Below are 18,420 nucleotides of genomic sequence, written 5' to 3' on the forward strand. Positions count from 1 at the left end.
TGTTTGTTTCTTTGTTTTCTTTTTTTTTAATCTATGAAATGAGAGAGTACAACTAGATAATTTCTAAAATTCCTTCTTCTTGTATTGCTTTCTAGGATTCTCAAATCTGTAACTAGATGAGGGCCAACCAGGAGAAGGAACAAAAGCAGCATCATGACAAAAGCTAAGGGCCACAAGGACCAAGGCCAGAGGTTACAACCTCTATTCAGAGGTGCAATAAATCAATAAAGAATTAGGACAAAAATTTCTTTGGCAAAACTGAGATTTAAAGAGATTAAGTGATTTACCATAGTTCCATAGCTAATAAGCCACAAGATTCAGAGTAGTAGGTAAAGCAGAGAATAAAGCATTGGACCTGGAGTCTGGAAGGTTCAGCTTCATAAATTCAAATATGGCCTCAGACTAGCTATGTAATCCTAGACAAGTGACTTAACCTTGTTTGCCTCAGTTTTGCTCATCTATAAAATGAGCTGGAGAGGGATATGGCAACCTACTCCATATTTTAGCCAAAAAAAAAAATCCAAATAGGATCACAAAGAATAGGATATAACTGAACAGAAATATAATATATATGCACACATATAGTTTGTATATATTTACATAGTTTGCACACACATATATGCAAAATGAATCTCTCATAAAAATAATCAATTATTGATTTAGGGCCAGGATTTTTTTCAAAAGCCTATAGGATGGTCAATGTTTGAAGGACATTGTTAATGGATAAGATTGTCCAAATCCCAGGAGTACAAGTTTTTCAATCCTGTTTGGGAGACCCCACCCAAGTAGAAAACTTATAAAGAACTTAATCTAAAGTGAATTCTGGCCTATTGTGTTCCACTTAAACACGCTAGGTTGAGGTGGACCTCTTTATCTAAATTCCCCAAGCTGGAGGGAGATAATCTAAGTAAGAGATAAATGCCTTTGTTTAAGACTAAGTCAGTCACTTCCCCTACTCACCCATTAGAATAAGTCCGTCTTTCATTATAATATTCATTCTTCTCATTAACTGTTAACCAATCAGAGTTGACTGCCACTCTCAGGAATACCCACACTTCCAAGTACAAATAAGTGTGAGTGGGTTCTTTGAAGGGTCTTTGATATTTGAGAATACCACTGACCTCTTTTACTAATTATCTGCTAATTAATAAAATTATCAATTATCCATAAACTGTCTTGAACTTTTTATATTTCATGCATATGTGTACATATATACAGATTCACATATACCTATATACATATACATACCCAGAACATTTATGTATTGTGCTTGTGTGTGTATATATTTGTGTGTGTGTGAATCCAAGGTTTTTATATGCTTGTGGATATGCACGTGTGTCTGTATGTGCCTACATATATTATATACAAGTAAACTATGCATGTATACAATATAGTATGTATATATACACATCCTGTAAATAGGGGGTTTTATATATACATACACAAAAGAATCTCCCATATATAGAATGTACTTTTTGTGCACAAGCATATTCACACGCTTTGAAAAGAAGCACTTCCATTTTAAAATCAGTTTCCCTGTGTAGAAGATGCTCAGAGATTCTACAAGCTCAGAGGTTTTTTTGGGGGGGACAAATGATACTAATCTCCTTTCCTTATTACAAAAAAAGATCTAGTCATGCTGTTTTAATCACCTGCGGGGGAATAGCTCACAGTACAAACTATGCTCCAATTCTAACTTCTTTGAGCTTCCCTATTGTCTTGCTAATGATTTCTCATGTTCTTTAATGTAATGGAGCTGATTGAAAGTAAGCATAGCAACCTTAGAAGTATTAAGATGAGTCTTACTTTTGAATTCTATCAATCAAAATGACTACAATCAGCTAAATGGTAAAATCTGTTCATTATTGTCTTCTGGGCAATGTTTAAAGCCTGTAGTCAATCTGATGTATTTGCTGCTGGACTCAAAGGATTCTAATCCTTAGGCCAAACAGTTAGGTAGATTAGGTGTGCCGGGGAGGAGAGGACTTCCTGCATTCAACCAAAAGAGTCTATTATTTCTTTTTGGGCATGGTTAATTCTATCAGTAGTTACCAAGCTGACAAATGAGAATATAAGATGTTTGGGTCTGTGTCTTCACTCAATAGGTTGAGGCAAACCAGGCACCTGTGTAAAAACTGCCTAGGCATCCTACAGGCTCAAACATTTAGAAAAAACAGATGAGAAAAGTGGAACATATGAAAAGCAGGCTTTAACTGGAAGGCTCTCATAAGAGGATATGCACTTCAATTTAATTTAATTCAATTCATTTCAACAATCTTTCTAGATACTGGGATATAATAACAGTCTGTGCCTTTGAGAACTTTACATTCTTTGGGAAGTAAATAGTGGACACAAAATATATGAAGAATTAATGTAAAATAATTTCAGAGGAATAGAGAAAACATTAACAGCTAGGACAATCAGGGAAAACATTGCTTTAGAAATGACACTTGAACTGGTTCTTAAAGGAATTGGGGATTTTGAGAAATAGAGATAAAAACATGTGGTCAAGAGATGCAATATCAAGTGTGGGATAGACCCATAGGCTAGTTAAGCGAAGTGGATAAAGTACCAGCCCTGAATTCAGGAGGACTCGAGTTCAAATCTGGTCTCAGACACTTAACACTTCCTAGCTGTGTGACCCTGGGCAAGTCACTTAACCCCAGCCTCAGAAAAAAAAAAAAAATTGGCCCATCAGGAAAAACAGAGTTCAAATCTAGCCTCAGATACTTACTAGCTATATGACCACATACAAGACATTTAACCTCAATTTGCTTCAGTTTCTTCATCTGTAAAATGGGGATGAGAATACCTACCTCCCAAGGTTGTTTTGAGGAACAAATGAGATAGTATATGTAAAGCATTTAACACAGTGCCTTGATGTAGTAACTACTATATAAACGATAGTTATTATTATTCCATTACATATATTTATATGTATATATTTTATATGTTGTCTCCTCCATTAGAAAGTGAGTTCCTGGAAATTGGGTGAATGCTCTTCACTTGGGTAGTGGCTGAATAAATTATGATATATAAATGTAATGGAATATTATTGTTCTATAAGAAACAATAAGCAGGCTGACTTTAGAAAGACCCATATGAACTGATGATAAGGAAAGTGAATAGAATTAAGAAAACATTGTACACAATAACAACAAGATTATGTGATGATCAATTACAATGGACTTGCCTCTTTTCAATAATGAGGTGATTCAGGGTAATTTCAAGAGATTTGTAATGAAAAGTATCCACATCCAGAGAGAGAACTATGGAGACTGAATGTGGATCAAAACATAGTATTTTCATGTTCTTTTGTTACTGTTGTTGTTTTTTTTTTTGTTTGTTTTTGTCATATTTTTCCACTTTTGATCTGATTTTTCTTGTGCACCATCTAAACAAAATATGTTTAGAAGAATTGCATATATTAGACCTATATGGGATTGCTTGCTGTTTAGGGGAGAGGGGAGTTAACATCTCCCTAAAATACTGAAGCAACAGAAGAGAGAATGGGTGGGTAATGTTGAGAACAATTCAGATATAGAATTGGAGAAAAGAGGAAGCTCACAACATTTTTTTTTCTTTTAAAGTAATGTGTAAGATATATCCTCTGCTCAAAGAGAATAGGGATGAATACTTTTCTGGGGAGAAGAGAAAGTGTGAAATAGATACTTGTAAAAGAGCACTAGAGAATCAAGCAGGCAAAAAATAAAAGGATCAGCTATGGTAAAGGATCAGGGGTTATGTCTGATTCTTCAAGGCCCCATTTAGATATATGTTTTTTTTGGGGGGGGGGTATTTTTGTTTTTTAGCAAAGATACTGGAGTGATTTGCCATTTCCTTTTCCACTCATTTTTATAGATGAACAAATGATGTAAACAGGATTAAATTCCTTTTCTAGGGTCATATGCTAGTGTTTGAGACTGAATTTGAATTCAGATCTTCCTGACTCCAGGTTCAGTGCTCTATCCCTTGTGTCACCTGTGCTGAAATTAGATAACATAAACTTGTAATGGACAAAGTCAGTGGGAGATCATAGATTTAAAGTTGGGAGGGGTCTCAAATGTCATCCAGTCAAATCACCTTATTTTACAGATGAATAATGGAGGCTAAGAAAGTTTAAATATTTGCCCAGGATCACACAGCTACTAAGTATTTTAGGGAGTATTCACACTTAGGTCTTTTTAACTCCAGTCCAACCTTCTAGCCATTGCTGAGGGCTCAAAGGGTACCATAGGAAAAGTCAAGCTGAGGTGAATAAAAATGAGAAATTGGATAATGAGAAGGTATGCAAGAGAGGAATTTTTGTGTAGGTGACTTTTAAACAATTTGCTAGCAAAGGATGCCTTCTCTTTCCCAACAGCCTGAAGAGCTGTGCCCGTGGCCCTACCTGCAATGTTATTTTAATTGTTTTGGAGAAAAGGAAAGGAATAGACATTCTGGATTTGACTGGCTTATTAGGAAATCTGTTGTGAGAGGTGCAAAGCAACTGATTATAGAGCACTTGATTTGCTCACCTTTTCTAGCAAGCCAGAATTGATCTGGCTTAGGCTCTAGCTTCTACTGATGTCTAGATTATCACCCCACTGGGGAGGGTGGACAGTCTGCAAGGCAGATGGAAAAATCAAGAAGCATTCTTGGAGGGTAAATGCCATGAACTCTTATGTGTAGGTCATTTCTGCTTACAGAGCAGCTGTTCTTTCATCAATATGGACATCTCTGTGATCACCATCAGTTCAGATATCCATTTCCATCCAGGCCTCTCCTAGGTTATGAGTTCTTGGAGGTTCAGGTTGATATCCTATTAAGGCTGTCTGGGATCAGTCCACTGGGTCAGGAATATTAATAGCAAAATCCACTGATTATTGATGTAGTCACATCTAGATAATTATCTCATGATCTTATGTTACTTTTCATATTGATAAAAAGGTCCAGGGTTCTAGCAAGCAGAATGAATATAATTACATGCACATTCACTGGACTGCTGTTTTTTTTTTTTCCTTCATTTTATTCTATTGAAACTAGAAGGAAAATGATGACTTTGGCTCTGATGTACAGCTTTAGTTTTGTTTTGTTTGTTTGTTTGTTTTGGCTGAGGCAATTGGGATTAAGTGACTTGCCCAGGGTCACACAGTGTCTGAGATTGGATTTGAACTCAGGTCCTCCTGATTTCAAGGCCAGCATTCTATCTATTGTACCATCTACCTGTCCCTAATATTAAATTAATGATACATATGTGAAAACAATGGGCAGGATATTTATCTATTTAATGAGATAACATGTAAATCACTTTAAAAACCTTAAGATTATATACATGCTAGGTATTATTGTGATTATGATGATGATGATGATGATGATGTTGTGATGTGTTCTGGTTTAAAGCTTCTACAAAATCTAAGATTTTCTAGAGTAAGCAAGATTTAACCTTGGGCTCAAGTCCACAAAAACCCACAAAGTAGATCAGGAATTCAGGTGTCCTACATTTTCCAGATAATAATAGAGGCCCTAGACCTCTATTCAGATTAGTTTATTTCATATGGCCCATATTACCATGGAGGCAAAACCTCCAGAAATATTTTATCCATGCAGGCTCATTCCAGCAGAGATCTTTCCCTTGTACTCAGGATTCTTCTTCAAGCTAGAATTCCAGACTGGTTCCTCACCCCCTTTTTTTTACTATATTAATAAGTATTTATGGAATACAACAAGCATTTCCACAACATAGTACAACAAAAAAGATGGTTATACATGAAATTGCAAATTCACTATGTATAACAAAATTAGCATGTAAATTTCCTTTTTTCTCCTGCTTTTCTACCCTATCCCACCATAAAAAGGGCCACCATCAGACACAAAATAGGCATGTATGTTATATGTGTGTATATATAAAACATTATATTATAAATTTATCAGCTCACTTTCCATATCTAGATAATGTCCTTCCCTATATGTTCTCTTTAATTAACTTGGGTGTTTATAATACTCAAAATAACTTATTCACCCAAATTCATTTTTTAATCAATATTGCTATCACTGCATACATCATCTGCTTCTGCTCATTCTGCCTTTCATCACTTCAAGCTATCTCAATAGCTTGTTATAGCTTATATATATATATAGTTAGTGGGTAGTACACTATTTTTTGGATCGAATTTATATTTCCCTTGGAGAAATCAAGTACCCCAACCCCTACCCCACCCTTCTTTCTATTCATTGGAAGCCTGTCCAAGCAGCTAATATCAGACTGGATTTGGTCATTTCCATTGTGTCCTCCTCTTTCTGAGTACCCATGAGCATTTTCAATTCTTTTCCTGGGTCCTTACTCCTGTGTTCATTGACCCAGAAAGTTCAGCTACTATTATGATAATGTGAGCTGGATCTGTGTTGAAGGAGGTAGGGGGGTGAAGAAAGAAATCATGTGTCAAGTGTGTGTGGGAACCAAAACCTTGATTTTGGGACAAAGAGAGAGGAATTAGAATTCAGGTTCCCCCCCCCCACAAGCTCCAATACCCCTACCCTTTCACACTGAATAGAGACTCCACAGTGCAGAGTAAGAAATAGCCACAGTTAAAGACCCATGGTCCACCCACCTATTGATTGTCTTTTTAAAGCTTCCAACACCAAAAGACAGACATGAAAAGAGTTGGAGTTGATGGGGAAAAGAGAGGAAGTGAACAGAAGAATTTAACAGCAAGGGAATAAGTGTGTGTTTTCCTCCTCTCACATTCATTAGCGAGTGCCTCTCTCATGGATAAGAAACAGCCTTGTTCTCTGGTCTGGAGTCCTGCTGTCTCCCTGCCAACCCTGGTGTGTTTGTTAATTGGTCTCCATTTCTTTCTTCAACAGGACAGTTTTCCTGCTCGCTTTGGAGGAGTCCATTTTGTCAATCAGCCCTGGTACATTCATGCCCTGTACACACTAATAAAACCATTCCTCAAAGACAAGACAAGAAAAAGGGTAATTAAAAAAGATTTCAATGTGTATATGTCTTTAGGTATATGTCTTCATATAAGCAGGAAATTTGGAGTGATTTCTGTGTTCTCTCAAGCCCTGTTTTTTAATTGCTCTGTGTGATGGGTATTTTTGTGTAGCTACTGAGTGTTAGAGCCTCAGCTGGATTTTGCAAATGGCCTGATTTAATCAATAATTCTGCAGAGCTGAGTTGTTTTCAGAGCCCTAGACAGAAACTGGGGAAATGTTGATGGCTGGTGAGGAGCAGATGCTTGTTTTCCTATAAAAGCTTATGAGAGAAAACTATGGGGCCAAACAGTTTCCTAATCATGGAATATTTTAAGAGCTCCAGTTTTGTCTTGTAAATTTATTATCACCCCTAAGAATGTTTACAAGTTGGTTTACTCCTTTGCTCTTGGTTCCTGGCTCTTTCTCACAGACATTTCAAGTCCCTCACCATTCAATTTATAAATAAGATCTACAGAAGGAGACAGTTATGTATTTATTTATTTATTTTTGGTCCAGAGCTATGATTTCAATGGTGGAGGGAACTTCTGATGTGGAAACATCTTCGGATGGTGCAAATGTGAATGGAGATTCATCTGTAAATTCTGTGACTGAGACCCTAAGAAATCAAGTAAATTACCCAGGATCAAACAACTAGCATTTGTTTAAAGCAGGATATGAATTCAGGTCCTCTTGACTCTAAGGACAGATCTCTGACAATCACTAAGTATCTACTAAGGACCTATTATGTATCAGTCACTGTATAAAGTCCTGAGATACAAGACACAACATAAAACATTCCCCACCATCAGCACAAAATGAAACAGTTTCCACCATCAACATAAAATGAAACAGTTCCCACCATCAATACAAAATGAACAGTTCCCACTATCACTTTTATATTCTAAAGGGAAAGGCAAATGTATACAAATGTATACAAATAGGCACATACTTTGGAAGAAGGTACTAAGAATTGGGGAAACCAGGAAAAGTTTCCTAGAAAAAGTTGTAGTTCAGTTGAGTAAATCAGGGATTCAACAAGATAGAGAAGAGGAAGATGTCCATGCTAGACATCTCAGTACAGATGTGTGGAGATAAGAGATAGGGTATCTTTGGCAAGGAACAGTAAATAGACCAATATATGTCTGAGTAGGGATTGGGGCAGGGGGGGAGGGGAGGCCTGGAAAAGTGTGAAGAGGTAAGGTTATAAGTAGCTTTATATCCTAAAAGAGTTTAGAGTTAATCCTTGAGGTAATAGGGAACTTACTAGAATTATAGGAAATGATTTAGTTAGACGTGCTATTAGAAAGTCTCTTTGGTAATTATATAAAGGTTGGATTAAGTAGATCAGATAGAGACATCAGTTAGATTATTGCAAAAGTGCAGCCAAGAGGTCATGAGGGCCTGAAGAAGGGAGGTAGCTTTATTAGTAGAGACAAGGAAATATTTGAGAGATATCACAGACACTGAAATGGGACAACCATGAGGAACCAAAGATGACCCTATGATTATGAACCTATATAACTGGGAACATGGTGATGTCCTTAATAGTAAATAGGGAAGTTTGAAATAAGAATGGATTTAAAGAGAAAATAAAACAAATAAAAATAACAACAACAACAAAAATAATATTTATATAAGGTTGCTTTGTATCAGGCATTGTGCTAAAGATTTTACAATTATTATCTCATTTGATCCTTACAAGAACTCTGCAAGAAAGTAGCTTGCCCAGGCTAAAACTGCTAGTAAATGCTTGTGGCTGGATTTGAATTTAACTCTTTCTAGGCCTGGTACAATATCCACTGCAATTGATAATGCAAGACTGGAGATAAGAGAGAAAGACAAGGGCAGATCTGTGAATCATCATTATGGCAATAACTGAACCAACTGCATGTGTTGAAATTACTAAAGCATCTGTAGAGTAGGTGCCATTGTCATCCCCATTTTACAAATGAGGAAACTAAAGCTAAAAGAGGTTAAATAACTTTCTTGGAATCACATGGTCATGTGTCTGAGGCAGGATTTGCACATATACCTTCCTGTTTCCAAATCCAGTACTCAGGTGCCACATATATAATATCCAAATCAACAGGTTCAAAGGTTACAGGAAAGTCAATCAAGAGATCATTGGAGATTTGGAAAGGATCAGTTCCAGTTGAACGAAGAGACAAAGACAGAGACAGACAGACACAGAGATATAGATACACAAAGACAGATAAAAACAAAACAAAAAAACAGAAAGATATAGAGAAACAGAGAGACAGAGACAGAGTTGAAGAAAAACAGAGACAGAGACAGAATCAGAGAGAAACAGAGACAAAGGCAGAGACAGAGAGAAACAGAGACAGAGAGTTAGAGAGAGACTGGAGAAGGTTTAGAAGAGAGAGGTAAAAGTAAATGGAGACAATTTCTGTAGATGGATTTTCAGGGATTTAGCTAAGAAAGGTAGAAGATGTATATTATAGTTCATCCTGATAGTGACATCTAGTGAGGGCTTTTTAAAGATGAAGGGACATATATATCAAGACAATTGAGAAAGAACCAAGGGATAGGGAGAGGCTAAACATCAAAGTAAATGGGGATGATACTGAGGGAACTCTATTTCAGAAGATTATTTGCCCATGTTCTTTGGATTTAGAGCTTCCCTCTTTTTCAGACTTCCTAGTCTCAGCCATTTAATTCTTCCAAATGGGTAACGCCTCATTTCTCAAAAAAAAAATCTAGCCTACTGAATTTACATGCTTTTTATACCCTCTCCATGACCTTATTCCAGTGGAATTTCCCATTGAGGAGAAGCAATGCCATAAAGCTGGGAAGCTTACCTGTAGGAATTCTCTTCTTGCTTTGTGAATTATAAAAACTTCTAACCTTGTGCAGAGTAAACTTCCAAGACTCATGAAAGCTTCCTAATGGTGAGGGAGAAAATATTCACCTCACCCAAGATCAAAAATCTATGGCCAGGAATCCTGGACAGGGAGGTGGGGGGGGGGGGAGAGAGAGAGAGAGAGAGAGAGAGAGAGAGAGAGAGAGAGAGAGAGAGAGAGAGAGAGAGAGAGAGAGAGAGAGAGAGAGAGAGAGAGAGAGAGAGAGAGAGAGAGAGAGAGAGAGAGAGAGAGAGAGAGAGAGAGAGAGAGAGAGAGAGAGAGAGAGAGAGAGATAAAGATAGAAAGAGACAGAGAAAGAGATAGAGCTAGAGAGACACAGAAAAAGACAGAGAGAGACAGACAGGGAGAGAAGGAAGATGAGAAGGAAAAGGAGAACCAAAAAGGGGAAGAAAGGAGGAAGAAGAATAGGAGAAAGAAGAGGAAAAAAGAGGAGGAGGAGAAAAGAGAACAGAGAAGAAGAAAGGGAGAGAGAGGGGTAAAGGAGGGAGACAGAGAGAAAGCATCTCTTCACTTTTGCAGTCTATATAGAATAGGGCCCAGCTTCCAAGACAGAGAGAAGACTATTTCCTGCTCTTCCTTCACTTCTAGATGACTTTTTACCATGGAGTTTCTCACTGCTCCCAACAGGTTCATATATTTTATGAGACAATGAGACAGGTAGTAGTAGTATCCTCTTCTGGTCTGAGATTACAGCTATCGTTATAAGCTCCATCTTCCTTCCCTTTATACCTAAAAATAAGGGCAACTAATCTCTCATATTATCTTATTTCTTGAACGCCTCTTTCTCCCTTATTCATAAAGGGACCCCAGAGGCTGCCTTATATGGTACAGTTTACCCTTGGATTCAATATTGCTAGAAAGAGGAAGCCTTTGAAACTCCAACCTCCACACATTTGTGTGACTGTGTGGGTGTTACAGCATAGTTGTACTCATCTGAGGATGTCAGTCCAGAAAAATTTATTAAGCATTTACTATGTGATAATCACTGGACTAAGCCCCAGGATACAAAGAAAGTTACATACAGTCCTTTTCCTAAAGAAACACATATTCTAATAGAGGAAACATATAAATAATAAGGATGTGATTCTGGAGATTTGGAAAAGAGCAGTTTCAATTGGATGATGTTGGAAGCCAAGCTGAATAGGGTCTAGAAGAAAGGGAGAGGAGAAAAAATGGAGGCACTTAATGTAGATGGCTCCTAATTATAGATGTAGTGTGTATGTGTGTACACATACCTATTCATGTACACATATACACAATATACTTCCATGTCTATGCATATATGCACCTTGTGTGTATCATGTATGTGTTTATATACATGTGTAATCTCAGAAGGAACACATCAGACATGAAGGGAACCAGGAAAGTTATCTTACAGAAAGTAGAATTTGGAATCTTGAAGGAAGCCAGGGAAATCAGGAGGCAGAGGTAAGGTACATCATGCATATGTGGTAGTAGGAGGTAAGGAAGTGAGAAGGAATCTAAGTCGGCATATAAATTGTGTTGGGAGTAATCCTAATATTTTTTCACCTTCTTAGAGAGATTCCTAATTTTAAATTACAAATATATGTGGATAATTGTTAATGTGGACTACACAGAAAGCTGTTAATCTCAGGCTGATTTCCACCTTCATTCAGCTCTAGCCATATCAGTAAACGGTTCTCAGGAAAAACAAATTAATTTTAGTATTAGCCCCAAGTTATTTAGGAAAATGTATAGCATAATTTTTTAAAATCAGGAATTACCAAACCAAATATTTCAATTAATTCAGCAAATATTAACCAAATGCCTACTACATGCCAAGTGCCATGACAGACACTGTTAGTTACATGAAAGTAGGATAAGACAAGATGTCTGCCTTTGAGAAGATTACAGTTTAAATAGAAAACAGTTTAATTGTTTTTCAGTCATGTCCACCTTTTTGAGGTTTTCTTGCCAAAATTTACTGGTGTAGTTTGCCATTTTCTTCTCTTTTACAAGTGAGGAAACTAAGGCAACCAGAGTTCAGTAACTTGTCTAGGGTCACACAGAAGGAGGTGTTTGAGGCCTGATTTGAATTCAGGAAAATAAATCTTCTTGACTTCAGGCCTGACACTCTATGAATTGCACCATCTAACTGCCCAGAAAACACAGAGCATATGACTGGGAAAATAATGAAAGACTGAAGATGATAAATAACTACATTTTGTGATATAGATTCTAGCATACTATTAGAATTCAAAGAAAGGACATTGTACAAGTGAAAGAAAACTGTTAAAAGAGAGAAGTGTAGCTCTGTCACTACCTGGCTAGCCTTACATAAAACGGTTACCCTTTCCAGGTTTCAGTTTTTCCATCGATAAATGTGAGAACTGGGCTAAATTATCTGAAAAACACCTCCAGTTCTAAATCTATGATCCTCTGATCTTGGTGGAATGGAGTGGGTGACAAAGCCTCAGTCAATCAGTAAGCATTTGTTAAGCTCCTACTATATGCCAGGCATTGTGCTAGGTGTTAGTAATATAAGGAATCATTTCACAATCTAATGGGGAAGACGTAAGAAATCAACTACGTACAGGGGCAGCTAGTTGGTGTAGTGGATAGAGCACCAGCCCTGAAGTCAGGAGGATCTGAGTTCAAATCTGATTTAGACACTTAACACTTCCTGGCTGGGTGACCCTGGGCAAGTCACTTAATTCCAGTTGCCTCAGGGGGGGAAGAAACAACTCTACAAACAAGAAATATACAGGATAAATTTAAAACAAGTAACAGAAGGTTTCCTATAGAAGATGAGATTTTACTTAGGACTTGAAAGAAGCTAGGAGACAGAGAAAAAGAGGAAAAGCAGTTCAGAAAAGGAAAACAGCTAGTGAAAAACTGAGAGTAGAAAAATTGGAGGTAGGTCTTATAGGAGAAGGGAAACAGAAGAGGGTGGGGATAGCATTACCAATGTGAGAGAGATATAAAGGAAAGCTGGAAAAATGCTATGTGCAGTACTGTTGGATTATCTGTTACTCTAAAATATCCTAATAACTCTATTTTCCCATTATATCAGATAATTACCAATTGATCTATAACTGTAAAACTGGTTCAGATCCAATAATATCAGAGCTGTCATTTTTTCAGGATTTGTCCCCATTCCCTTTTCCAAGTAAAAAATACATTTTTATTCTGAAACAAATAGTAACACTCTCTCCCAAAAAACACTTACATTGGCCATGTATCTAAATGTCATCCCTAAACTATATCTTGGAAGGTGACCATGTGGGTGGAATGAAAGGGAATTAACTTCTATTCATAAAGATGATTGATTATACAAAGTAAAAGTGTTTAGCCTAGGGGAAAAAAAAAGCATTCTGGAGAGATCTGAGAGTTAAATTCAAGTGCCTGAAGGGCTATCATATAAAAGGAGAATTATACTTGTGCTCCTTGGCCTCAGAAGGAAGAACTGAGAGCTCTGAGTAATACTGATATGGAAGTATATTTGGCTTTGATGTCAGAAATTTGTGGATTCCATCCTAATACTTAGTGCTTCCCCAAAGTAAAATGGATTGTATAAGGGAGTAGTGGTAAGGGAGTAGTGGGTTTTTCCCTCACAGGTCATCAAAAAAAAATCTAGGTGATTATTTTTTAGATATTTTGTAAGAGGAATTCTTATTCAGAGACAGTGTCCTCTCATGTTCCTTCTCATTCTGAGATCCTGTTCTGTACATCATATAAATGATGCTCTATACTGCATCACTATATCTTTCTCTGTTCTTGGAATGCTTTCTCTCTTCTTACCTCTACTTCTTGCAATCCATTGTTTCTTTGATGAGTCAATTTAAACCACACCTTCTGTAGGATGTCTTTTCTAGTCTGCCCCCAAAACTGCCCCCACCTATCCATTTAGTTTATAATCTCTTCCCTGCAATGATAACCTTACTTTTGCATTGCATGTGTTTTATCTTATCTATGTATTATTTCTATTTAATTTAATTTACCTAAGGGTAGGATTATTTTTTTGCTTTTGTATTTTTATGTTTAACCCTGTTCTAGTACAAAGACTTTGCCCCCTCAAGCAATTTGATTTTATTTCTGAAATTCATTGTAGACTTTTAATATATGCATGTTGTTTTTCAGTTATATGTTTCAGGGTTTCTTCTATTATTATGTTTTTCCCTCTAGATCTTTCTCCATGGCAACAATTTGAACAGCCTTCACCAACTAATACACCCTGAATTCCTGCCCTCTGAATTTGGAGGGACCCTCCCTCCCTATGACATGGGAACTTGGGCTCGGACATTACTCGGTCCTGACTACAGTGATGAGAATGACTATACTCACACTTCCTATAACGCAATGCATGTGAAACATACATCCTCCAACCTAGAAAGAGAGTGCTCACCCAAGCTGATGAAAAGGTGAGAAACGCTTATCAGTGTTCTCTAGAAAGTGGACGTTGTGATCGGGTCCTACTATGCTTTAAGCTATTGATGGCCATGATGTGAATGGAACAGGAATAAAATGTAATGATAATAATAGATAATTTTGCTAGAGTGAAAGCAAAGGGTCTTTTATTCACAAGTGTGATTATTGCCTTTGTACGACAGCAGCTAAGGAGCAAAATCTCAGCAGCAGTTTAATTACTTCCCTGATTATGAGAGAGGGCTTTAATGCACAAACAAGATGAAATTTGTCAGGCCTCTGAGATAGACTGAATGGAAAAACAACCCATCAGGAATCTAGTTCCTTTCTTTAACTAGAATGCTGTTTACCAGAGGTTTGAGTTTTACTACTGATAGCTAAAATAATATATGTTGGCTCAGTTGCCCAGGAGGGCTTTTTCTACTGTTCCTAAAATAAACCCATAAATAGAATCACTCCAGAGGTTGACAGCTGACATCTCAAAGAAAAGTTCCAATCACATTGGCTATAAATTGAGTTGCTTAATCCTACTGTGTTGTCACTGAGTTCACAATGAAAACGCCTCCTGTTTTGTGTTGATCAGATGTATATTTATTTTCCATCTTAATTCTCATCATTTTGGCTGGGTTGCCCCTCAAGCCTTCCATCTCTCAGCTGCTGCTTCCTACCCAATATTTGAAATATTCCAGTGGGAATCTGAAGGAGAGACTGAGGTTGATGAATTTGTGCAACTCTGCCTCACTTAAATGAGCAGTCAAAATATCACCCATTATGTCATTGGTTCTCTTGAGAAGGATGAATAATAAATAACATAATTAAAATTACAACTCTCCACCCATTCTAGATAACTTTGAGGAAAATTTCATTAGTCCTCAGTTTTTTCTGATCTAAGTTTCAAGGGAATAAAAGTAGGTACATTAATTGGGAAAAAGACACAATCTGTCCCTTCCCTTGCTTATTCCTGATAGCTCCTCTTTTTTTTTTTTTTTTTTTTTTTTTTTTTTTTTTTTTTTTTTTTTGCCAGGAAGGCCCTTGCATTTAAAGTATAGCTATCTTCACATCATTTCTTGGGCCTTAATGTTTGGGGAGTGAAGGGGGAGGGGCATTACCAAGATGTTTGACCTTCCTCTTAATAAAGATGCTGGCAGCTAAGTTCCCTTCCTCATTCTTCCTCTTGGTACTGCTATTCTTGTTATCCTCCAAATCCACTAGTTGTGTGCATATTTACTTCTTCAAAATGATTCACATCTCCTAAAGGGCAGAGAGTGTCTTATACATCTTTATATCCCCTGTGGCACAGTGGGACAAGTGGATGGTACAGTAAATAGAACACCAGGCTTGGAGTCAAGAAGATTTGAATTTAAATCTTGTTTCAGACAGTTACTAGCTATGTGACCCCAGGCAAGTCACTTGATTCTTTTTGCCTCTGATTCCACATGAGTAAAATGGTGGCACATTAGAGAAGAAAATGACAAAATATCCCATGGATGAAAGTCTATGGGATCAAATGGAGTCAGACATGACTGAACAATAACAATATGTGCATTGTAGATATTCAATAAATATCCATAGTCTCTTGACATCTGAAACTAGAAGGCAAAAAGTCTACTGAGTTACTATTCCTGAAAGGTTCTGTTATAGCCCCCCTTCATTCTTTTTTCTCTCTCAAATTAAGGACTGATATAAGAAGAATTGGCCAACCTCAGAATTATAAGCCATCCCTTCAATGCAAGTCTTTGGGTGGAGGTTGAATGACCAGTGATTGAAAGTAGAATAAGAAGTATAGGTTCAACTAGATAGCATTTAAGGTACCTTTCAGTTATGAGATTTTTTGATTCCTTCATTGCTGTGGCAATCTGCATGACTTCAACTATCATCTCTATGGGGATGATTCCCATTAGATCATCTAGCCACAACTTTTCTCCCAAGTTCCAGACTCCTACTTAACTTGAATAGCTCACTAGCACTTCCAATTCAACATGTCCCAAACGAGTATTTTATGTTATCCTACTCAACCAGCCCCTTCTCTTTGCTTTCTAATTTCTGTTTATGAGACCTTCATCCTACCAGGCATCCAAAAATTAAAATATTCTCTTGTTTTTCCTTTTCTCTCCCCCCATCCTCACCATCCAGTTAGAAAGTAACTTCAGTTCCAACTGTAGTATCTTATACATCTGAGTTTTTCTTGTCATTCAGTCAATATATATTAGATATCTGACATATTCCAGGCACAGAGATAAGTCCTGGGCATACAATGGGAAAAGTAAAACAGAGTCTAATGGTACTCACAGTCTAATGGGGAGATAACATGAAAATGTCTACATAGATGTTTTCAACTAAGATAGAAAGATAGATAGATAGATGGATAGATGGATGGATAGATAGATTAGATTAGATATATGCATATAAATAGATATATTATATATATATATATGTAATAAACCAAGACAAACATTGTAAAGAAAATATAGAAGGATTGTGTCTGGGATTTGAAAGAGGCCAAGAAAGTCAGGAGAGGGCAAATAAATGGCACAGTGGATATAGCCTTGGACTTGTAATTAAGAAGACTCATCTTCCTCAAATCTGGTTACAGGACTTAACTAGTGCTCTGAAGTCACTACTGTTTGCCCCAGTTCTTCATCTATAAAATGAGTTGGAGAAGGAAATGACAAATCATTCCAGAATCTATGCAAAGAAAACTTCAAAATGGAGTGATAGGTATAATATAAAGGCTTATTACCTTCTCAGCTTTGTCAAGCATAATAGTATAGACTTCAATCCATATATAAACTCTTATAATACTGGAAACATTTGCTCAGATCTGCTTTCCTTTTTTTTTTTTTTTTTTTTTTTTCTTTTGGTTGTATATCCATAGATATTGATCTAAACCCATTTTTTCCTAAACTGTTTTCAAGTTTTCCCAGCAGTTTTTATCTAATAAAGAATCTTACCCCCAGTAGTTACATTTTTTGGATTTATTATCTTACTATCATGTGTTTCCAAGTCAATCAGTCAATAAACATTTATTTAAGGGCTTACTATCTGTCCAGGCATTGTGTGGACTTCAATTACTTCTGAATTTTCACTATGTCACACAGCCTCACAATTTAGGCTCATTCTCATATTTGATAACATAAAACTGTATGGCAGAATAGTTCTGAGAATTGTGCCTGAAAACCATAATTTTCAGTCTACTCAATCAGTATGATCTTCCTACTTCTGGAGGTGAACCAGTGTTTCTGAGTCATTCTTAGTTGTATTATATCAAAACTTGACCACATCTCTTCATAAGATATTATTAGAAATATTAATGTAATTTTAAAAATTATTTAAATAGTAATTTAGGTCCATAGGTCTCTACCACATATATATATGTCTCTTACTCACATTCAAGAGATCTCAAGCAGAAGATGCAAGGCAGCTGCAAAGAGGGAAATGCCTTCTCACACTCTATTTGCTCCACAGAGATATTCAGGCTCCTGAGCAAGTAATTTGAGAAAGCCCCTTGCCCTCTCAAATTATGAGGAAAGAGCAAGCTGCCTTGGCTTCCCCATCCCAACAGGGGGGCATATGTCAGTTATTTGACTGTTTTCAGCTGCTAATGGGCTTGGCCTTGACCTTAGTCATTTTTCAGCACGTTTTCTTCTTTTTATAGTCTGCATTTTATACAATTTCAGGATAACTACCTATTTCCGGCAGAAGTCATACATCATCATAAAATAAAATCCATATGAAGATGTGGGAGATGGTGGCTAACTAGAAACAGTGGAGACCTTGTCTCCCAAATTGCTAAAATAGTGGCCCATTTTATTGTGCAAGTGGGAAACAGATGCTCCTTATTAATGTTAAATTCAATAAAAAATATTTTAATGCCCCCTTTCATAAATGCCCCACATCATAAAGAACTTTACTGTATACTAAGCTTTTTGGTGTCTGGTTCCCAGTTCAAATAAGGTCAAACCTCTCAGCTTCTCTATGTCACTCTTACTCAGTCTACTTGTTCCAGAGATACATTATGCTACCTGGAAACCAGGTCCCTTGGGAATGGCTGTAAATGTGGAATATTCTATATTGATTATTAGCTGCTTAAGTCTTTTATGACTGCTGCTTGGGGCTCACTTATGTTTTGAAAACTGAGGAAAAGCAGTATGATTGGTTGACTCTTGGTTGGACAATGGCTGATATTGTGATA

At 36.8% G+C, this 18,420-nt stretch overlaps 1 protein-coding gene across 2 annotated transcripts in view; it reads left to right on the forward strand.

Annotated features, from left to right (window-relative positions):
• Positions 1-18,420, forward strand: part of CLVS1 (clavesin 1) — a 177,678-nt gene that overhangs the window by 146,790 nt on the left and 12,468 nt on the right. For both annotated transcript variants that reach the window (XM_074278760.1, XM_074278759.1), the window contains exons 3-4: positions 6,847-6,957; positions 13,989-14,224. In XM_074278760.1, coding sequence (XP_074134861.1) covers positions 6,847-6,957; positions 13,989-14,224 — 347 coding nt within the window. The remainder of the gene's footprint in view (positions 1-6,846; positions 6,958-13,988; positions 14,225-18,420) is intronic.

Source organism: Sminthopsis crassicaudata, chromosome 1, assembly GCF_048593235.1.
Source record: "Sminthopsis crassicaudata isolate SCR6 chromosome 1, ASM4859323v1, whole genome shotgun sequence".
In the NCBI taxonomy this organism is placed as follows: domain Eukaryota; kingdom Metazoa; phylum Chordata; class Mammalia; order Dasyuromorphia; family Dasyuridae; genus Sminthopsis; species Sminthopsis crassicaudata.